Here is a 9,034-nt window from a genome sequence, read left to right on the forward strand (position 1 = left end):
CCTACACCTCCAGACATTCACTCAGGCAATCTGGATAGAAACTGACAACAAGAATGCCACTGACATCGGTTGGCAGCCATATATTGCAGTGTATCCAACCAGGCACAGTGAGGGTCACGCGGTCCTTATCCTGGAAGGCGAGAAGCACCGACAGCACCCAAGCGTTTCGTGATGTGATAGACAGATCTTAGTCCCGCGGTACATCTTGACAAAAGCATGCTTCTTTTACTGGACTCGTAAAAGACTATTCTAATCTTCCTTGGTGGTTCAAACCCCGGGAAGTGTGCCTTTGTGTATTCTGATGAATTATCGGTGATAGACAGATGTTAGTCCCGGGGTACATCTTGGAAAAGCATGCTACTTTTACTGGACTCATAAAAGACTAGTCTAATCTTCCTTGGTGGTTCAAACTTCGGGAAATGTGCCTTTGTGTATTCTGATGAATTATCGTTATTGACAGTGAGAGGTTGGGAGACCACTGGACAAGACCACGCCACCAAGACAGCGCCACATCACTATTTCGCCAAGACCGCTCAGATTATTGATCGGCTTGGTGGTGAATAAGCTTAGTTTAAAAAACGTTCACGTTGGAGGAAAAGACAACGTTCTTCAACCCGGATCACACTTGGGGAATTAAATATGAGCTAGGAGAATAAGCAAGCGTCCGATAATTCGGGTCGCCTAGCAAACCAAGCTTTATTTAGACGGGAATTATGAAAAAGGACAGAATTTTGGATAGCTAGGTGCCGAAGCGAGACACAGACAATGAAAAAAAGAGGATAAAATGTTGGAAACGGTCAGGCGATGTGTGAATCAATCGGGTTGATTTTTTAAATGTTCCAATGGCAAGGGAATCAGGCGTGTCAATGTCTTTTGGTCGCTTGTGCGACTGTGATTAATCATCACCGGGAAAGATTGAGTGGAACACTGACGAATGGATATGGCAGTCGAAATTTAATTTCGCAACACAGCACAAAGAAGGAGCTGGTGGGGAATGTTGACTTCTTGTTTTTTCTTTCGTCAGCTGCACACAGAAATCAACCAATTCTTTCCGGTTTTGTTAGGAATAATAATCAATAGTTGAACAGATTGCATCGACTACCCTCCCATCACTTCTTAACCGTTAAGATTTTATTTCCTGAATAAACCTTGTGCTTAATTATTAGTTTCTGCAGGACAAACCGCGCGGATGTTTTTTTCCGAATCTCGTTCCCAGCATTCTAAAATTTAAGGGTGGTGGTCCTGGTCAGAAGTGCACCTACACTTGGTATGACGGTTGGCAGTACATTCATCTTTTTTGCGCGCGATAGCTACCTAAATGGGTCGATGGTAGTCCACGAAGAGACCGTTGCAGCTTTGTCACTCATGGCATCATGTACTTCTAAGGTACGTCATTTCGAACAGCCAGTCCTACATACGCTTCGAGCGATCATTCGAGGCTCGACTCCGGCCGGCTTTCTCGTTGTCTCACTTAACTACACGTTTGAACAGCGTGCAATCGTGGGTGGAATTATCAGATGATGAAGAGACATGTGGCAACTCGGCAGGTTGCCTTAACAACAGTCCTTGGATGGGGTGATAAACGTCAATCATTGTCCACGTATGGAGGTCCTTGACAGATCTTTATATTTCAAAGTTGCTAGTGGCCCTTCCGTACAGTGTTCCAAAATATAAGTTCGTCTGACAACTCAACGGCGGGGAAAAGGCGTTCAGTGTTACGTGCAATATCGTGTGTATTTTCGTCATCACTGTGTGTTTTGTCGTCATCAATGAGAAAACAGGTCAAAAATGACAGTCGATGAATTTTCAGCAACCTTATGAGTAGTGCATTACAAATACATACATGTATCACGACATCTCGAATATCGTAGCGACTGAAACATGAAGCAGTGCAGCACATTCAGTCGCCTGGAAACATCACAAACGAGAGATGCAGCTTGGTTCCAGGTGAGTCTCTCGCGAAATCAAATTAATTTGCAAATGAGTGTATTTCGCCGTCATTGAATTCACTTGAGTATGCTGTTAGAAGTGCATATTGTCTGGCCAAAAGGGCTCCATCGTAAAGATGATGACTATGCTGTTCATCTGGTGACTAGGTTGATGATTGCTCCCCGGCCACTAAGATCAGCTGTAGAATTCCGGTGAGACCAGTTTCGGTCTCCTTTCACCAGCTTGCCGCATGACCTTCAAATGTCTTGGTTGTGAACATTTTCTGTTTGTTTCAAGGCTACTCGTTCTGTGTTGACGCTGGCGCGTCGAAATATTAGCAGTTTGGAAGCGTACCACAGCACGTATCCCCCCATAGATCGTAACTGCTTGATGACACACTACTGAGAACAAACTACCGACAAGCCTAACTTGCCCAAATATGGTGTACAGTGAAGCATCGATGTTGAACACTGATGCCATGCTGTCGATGATGATGATGATGATGACGATGATGATGATGATGATCATCATCATCATCATCCCATACCTAACCAGTGTCGCGTTCTCCGAGAAACAAATGAAAACCTCGAAATGAGAATTGGCTGCACTGCAAGAACGTAGGATAAACATGAACGCTCAACTATGATGAAAGTGTCAAAAGCCACCTACTTACCTGTATTGTCTCAATGACATATGCCTTTGCCTGCGTGTCATTCCATATAGACATCCTGTCGCTTTCAACCGCGGGACGTTGTAACATTGGACTGGTGTGCATCCATCGATTGCTACGCTTCTCAACTAAGATTCGACCGTACTTTCCCAGTAATGGCTTTAATCGGGCAACAGCCTTTTCCACCAAACGGCCTTCTCCTGCTTGTTTCAGGCGAACCAGTTGTCGGTCCAACTGACAGGAGACAGTTCCGTTTTCTTTCAAGTCCAAATCGTCCACGACCAATGATGCGATGACTTTTTCCGGTTCCTGAATTCCTATCAGGTCAAAATTTACCGGAAGCGATGTCCACTGATCCTCAGAAAGCGATGTCGAGTCGGACCACAGTTTTGCGCTCTGTTCTGTCAGCTGGTGTGTAACGGTCGGTTGATTGTATATCGGTTGGGAGCCGTAATCAAGCAAATGCATCCGAGGATAATTATCATTCGTATCGAGCAGCCTGACGAAGACAAGCAAACTGGAGCTCCTCGACGGTTTTCCCCCATCCTTTGCGATTATGACGAGACGGTGATGGTCGCGATGTAGTGGAGTCTGTTCTCTGTCTAAGGAATGCTGTGTTCGTAACTCACCGGTAGAAGTGTTGAGTGAAAATATCTATATGAAACAGGAAGTAGGTAGATGCCTGTGTTGGGGAAAGACACGTTGAGGTATCGGCAAATGTGACTTTCCTGCTCAGACCAATTTCATCCAGCTACTTAGATTAACAGGGCTGAAGCAACACGCCACTAATACGAAAGATTATTATAAACAAGCGGTTCGGCTGGATTCAGTTGGACCTCTCTCCAAAACTAAATTAATATGCAAATGAAGGTAGTTGGATCTGAAGCGAGTTGCAGCAGACATCGTGAAAATGCGCACAATCTTTAGCAGTTTTCATACCCGACTTTCAAAGAGCAAGCATATAAGGCGAATAAAACGAATATGTAACCTACGTAATGAAACTGAAAGGATTTAACGAAGATCACACATTATTTTGTTGGTAATCTGCCAGTAAGAATTACGCTTTGAGAAAGTGTCGGCAGAGTCTGCGGCAAACAGGGCGGGTGGAAATCGAATGTCTATCTTGCTTGCTAGATTAGATTTGAACTCAATCCTAGGTGGCACTATCATTTTCGATACATTGATTTTCCCTTTGGATTTTCACTGACAGAGTCGCGTAATATGTTATGGCTCGATCAAAGCCGAAGCTGTTAATCTGTTGAGTGACACTTAAAATTAGTCTCACACTAACTTTCTAGATAAACATGATAGGAAATGGTACCCTTGTACCGGTGATGCTACTGATGGGGGAATGCGAGTAGTATGTTTTCTCGTAAGTCCGCTTTGCCTGAAATTTATTACTGAATTTGTGCAGTCGCTCTGTAGCATTTGCTTGAAATTGAGTAACAGTCAATGAATATCCAGGAAAGTTCAGGAGGACGCGTTCAAGGAAAAGGTGAATATTCAGTTTTGTAAACAAGACGCATATGAGAGTTTTGCTTCCCTGTCTGGTAGTCTCTAACTGTTCAGTCGGTGTTTAATAGATAACTCCGCAGCAAAGGCCTTCTTCCTTTCACCCTTAGTGGCCTTGGCCTTGGTGCGGCGAAGACACTGCGTTGGCTAGCAGCTTAACACCACGCACCCCTTGCGGACTCGAGGGAATGAGGTCTGACAGTGAATACAATGGAACAGTACTAGAAACATCGAAGTGCTTAACTGATGACCAAATCATGTGAGGACAACCAAATATCTAGCAGCTTGATGGCACCACTCATTGGATGGGTTTTCAAACAAATTCACAGTATGTATTAACTGACAAGACGATTGAACGATTGTGATCAACCTAACTTAATGTGTCCCTCAGTGTTTGGTGTGAAGTGCTCGATGAGGTGTCGCACAGTCCTTTTTAGAACTTTTGACTCGGTTATTGCTTCAACTGCCCTGCGTACAGGACTCACAACATTTGTTGCAGAACTCTGCCCGTACGTACAGGCATCCACAACTGACCGCCTTTTCTTTGCGTGCCAGTCAATTGGTCAATCAATAAACTGTCACGTGACTGTCTCACTGTGGTTCAAGTGGCTGTTCGCGAAGCCAAGAACAGATTTGAACATTGTTCATGCCTACTTGCGCTATCAGAGGCCGCAGTGTACCAATCAGTATTTTTCTGATAATACCATACGTTATTTTTTCACTCAGAACGATTTGTTCAACATACATGTAGTGCGCAAACACTTCCAAATGTATCTCATGAAATAATCTTTACTGGTTGAGTGGGCTACTCATTTTCGCCAGCAGGATATTTGTTGAACAGTTCTCACACATATTTCATGACGTCCTGAGTGAATCTCAGTTATTCCTGTGATTGAATGAGACTCACCACTATTCTGTTTCGGTTCGTAAATTGTACTTTTTGAGACTGGCGGGTCAATGGCAGAATACGCTACTTTGAATCACGTGAAGTAAACAAGGTCACTCTTAAATCTTTAAGATATACAGTTTCATGTAATGTAGTCGGTCAAACACCGGATAGTTGATTACAAAATCGACAGTTAGTCGCGATCGAATTGTCTGAGTTTGCGGGGTTGACTAAATGATTAAAAATCAGTTTCATTACTACTTTACACTTGTCCTAGGTGTCCTCACATTCCTGCCTTAATCTGACTGAACGCAGTTCAGATTACCGGCGCATTTTTGTCTCTCACTCTCGACGTCCGATACTTTAATGAGTACTTTATTAATTTGTGGCCAAAAAACGTGGAAAGACGAAGGAGCCGCTAGCTGGGATGAAATATTTGATCCAGTTTCCAATGAAGTGAAACGGCCGAGAAAAACCAAACCTCGCGTCGATGTTTCTGCGGACGGCGGGTGCATTTTGAATATTGATAAATTAGTCTACCGGAAGAAAAACCGAATTAGGCAGCCTCGATCAATGCAAAGAGTAGAGTGTCCCTTCGGTTCAGAATGAATTTAATGTATTCCGTCCATATCCCTGGACACATTCCAATATCAACTGGTTGAGGTAAGGACGAATTTGAGGCGATTGGTTATGGTTGCCCGTCAACTGTATTTGAACCAGTATGCGCTTACGTCCACTGTGGTAAAAACAGACAGTTCACTCGGCGCCGGATTTGTGAACATGTGAAGCCGAAGCAAACCCAAAGAATTCAAAACCGGATAAGGCAGAATACCATTAGTAGGGACGAACGCTGACGCCGTAATGAACCGTAAAAAGACAGAATCACTCTTTAGTTCTTTTACGGTACAGTGTAGACCCTCCAGTACGTACTGCCGTTGTCCGAATCGGGCAGACATGTCTCTAGCCTCGCAACTAGATCAAGACTCATGATTTTGTTACATTTTGTTGTATCCATTTTTCCAGCGAGATGTATCAGAATGTAACCAAATCGAGTGTCATGAACTTCCTCTGCGGCCATAAATAAGTCTCCAGAAGTTTAGCAACTCTAAATATTCGGGTTGTACTATTTAATAAACCTGTTGACTATTTATAAACCTGCTGACACACACAAGCACCGAATAGGTCTCAAGCAGATTTGGACGTCTTCTGAAGATAGCATAAAGTTCTCATAAAGGAAACTACTCACAAGGTCGCTGAAAATTCGTCGACGGCCCACGACCGGTTTCGCCCTTTATGAAAATATACTGCGATATCTCGAATACCGTGCCAACTGAATCATGAGGCGGCCTGCGTGCAGCACATTCAGTCGTAGAATATCATATACGACAGATTCAGTTGAGTCTCTCTTTAAAACCAAATTGATTTGTAAATGAGTGTATTTCTCGATAGCATTAAATTCCTTACGTTTAGTAGCGTGAAGCACAGGTGTACCCAGAAATGTTCAAATGAGCGCATCCTTTGACGGTTGAACTGTAATCGTTGCTTCGCTGTCTTCAGGCATGAAAATAATTTTCCTCGAGCAGAAGATGCTGCTGTGAGAAAGAATTTATGAATCACATTTACTGCATCTAGTCACTTTTCGCCGTTTTTTGTGAGCTTAGCTCACTTTGGTTCGAGTTGGGTGGTTAACAGACCCACATTAGTCCATCAGTTTCCCGTTCCCTTTTCGAACGATTTGCATTTCATGTTTTAGGGGCGAACACATCTCGTTTCTTGCGACCTGCTCAGTGAGAACGCTGGAAATGTTTGCAATTCAATCAATATAGCTAAGCCTGGCTGTAGCCAAAGAGAAGATGATCACCATAACAGGTAGCAGTCTGGTCTCCTTAATTCCTCTCATCCAGTTGGATAACAGTAGGACCACACCTGCCGATAAGTTTTGATGGTCCTGTGTTTTGCCTGACTATTCCGCAGTAAATTTTTCTGACAAAGTGGTCCGCTTAGGGGAGAGATTCCTGTGAGAAGGTGGAAAGTTCAAGGACCGCCGTGGTACCACGATTTCATCGCAAAACGTGATATAGCCATTTCACTCTCGGTCATCCAGACCAAACACTTCCGGTGGCAATGAAAGAATCCAAGTTACCAGCATGCCAACACATTACCGGAAATAGTCTTGGACATTGAACACAGTGCAGCCGATCGCACTAAGAGGCTCGGAACTTTCAGATGAGCGCGTTGCACTTTGCATGTGAGTTGTTAGCAGTGGGGTGGTCTCAAACAGGAACCGATAAGGACTATATGGATACACACAATCAGGCTGTGCTGACCTCCTGCCAAGTCTTTCTGAGAGCCGAGACACTCCATTCAGTGAAAGGTCAAATAGACCCGTTTACCCGAAGACCACTGTAGTTTGAATGATTTCGGAAACGTGTCGCCCTTCATAGGGCAACAAAGAAAGTGTTCAACTCGTAAGTATGTACAGCTGTGACGCATGCACCACAGGACTATCGGCGTTCTATGGACCATCATGGGCTCCAATCAGGTCCTCCAATCAGAGTGGATCATGAGGTTATTGGTGTCTGTACTTGGTCCACGAATGAACTGTTTCTTTCTGATTATCAAGACAAGATGCCCCGTCTTCCTGTGCTGTCTTTCTCTGGGCGTGACTTTCTTGAGATATCACACTATGCAAAACGTTGGCGAACAGTACTCAGTGACACACTACCGATTTTGTCGTTCTGAGGATTCCCCAGTCAGGTGCAGTTCCCAAGCGAATCTTAGAAAATATACTTCAGCCTCTCGAATGTTGTGCCAACTGAAATATGAGGCGAAATTCAGGTGACCCATTCGTCCGAAGAGTACATGATAACAAAGAAATGCAGCTAGGCTTCAGCTCAACCCACAAACGAGTGTATTTCGCCAAATGCGTACAACTTGGATCCAAGTAGAACCTAAATTTGACGGAATCTAATGAGCTCCAAGAAGGGCGAAACCATAAAATTTGCCTTCCGAGGATCCAAGGCATTCGGGGTCCGGTCCATCCTCAAGTACGTATAATTCGTCGCAGATGTTACGGCTGAAGTCAGCCACTCGTGGCCGAACGGTTAAGTGTTCAAACTACTAGCCAGGAGGCCCCGGGTTCGAGATTCTTCGGCACTTCGTCAGATGCGCACTGCTGATGATTCCCAATAATTTTGAGGTTTCGCGGGATAGGTATTTTTGTCCATAGCCACACCACTGCCGTTTGAACAGCCGTCCTCCCGTCCTGGCGCAATTATTCTGGTGAATCCACACCAGAGGGAAGCACTGGACTCGATTTTTGCTCATATTAGAGCTCATCAGCAGTGCATTTCCAATGGACGTGCCGATATTTGAACCCCGGACATCTGGCATGCGAGGCGAGTGTGTAACCACTACTCCACCAACGCATGTTGGACGCATCTGAATTATCACGTCTGAACAGGCGAGACAGCAACACGGCCGTTCAAACGAGAGTGGTGTGGCTATGAACAAAGATTCCCAATAAGGATGAAACACCTGTACTGTGCTTCTCGGCTTTCCTAGCATAGATTGCTCTTGCCTACAGAGTGAGTTCTTCACCACGCTCACGTATCCGAGATTGTCGACTGGATTGTCTTTACTCATAGCCCATTGCTGTTCGGATTTGTTAACATGTGGCTCCCGAAACCCATTCTTCTGTGTCGCACTGTAAGCGTAGTTCGTTCATTTGCTCTGACTGTATGACAGAATTTAGAGCTCTTCCAGCGTATTTGACTCCCCGGGGTCAGAGCGCGCGATAATTTAAATGGTGTTGAATAACTAGACTCAGGTATCTCTGTGCCGCCTCCATCAGATGGCGGATACACCCCCGGGACTGACTAACAGACACAAGTATGAGTAGTATTCCGTCATCATCATCATCGGCAGCATGACGTCAGTGTTCAACACCGATGCTTCACTGCCGTACAACCATGACTTATTTGAAAGCCTTATTGTAAAGAAAAGAGTAAAGGTGGACGGGGAATGGACTTAGTGCT

General features: G+C 44.6%; 1 protein-coding gene across 1 annotated transcript in view; it reads right to left on the bottom strand.

Moving 5' to 3' along the window:
• Window positions 1-3,253, bottom strand: part of T265_14491 (hypothetical protein) — a gene marked incomplete at both ends in the record, with an annotated part of 7,554 nt that extends 4,301 nt beyond the window's left edge. The window contains one exon of the mRNA XM_009173889.1: window positions 2,603-3,253. Within this exon, the coding sequence (XP_009172153.1) occupies window positions 2,603-3,253 (651 nt within the window). The remainder of the gene's footprint in view (window positions 1-2,602) is intronic.
• Window positions 3,254-9,034: the final 5,781 nt, after the last annotated feature.

This window comes from Opisthorchis viverrini (assembly GCF_000715545.1).
Source record: "Opisthorchis viverrini unplaced genomic scaffold opera_v5_204, whole genome shotgun sequence".
Classification (NCBI taxonomy): Eukaryota; Metazoa; Platyhelminthes; class Trematoda; order Opisthorchiida; family Opisthorchiidae; genus Opisthorchis; species Opisthorchis viverrini.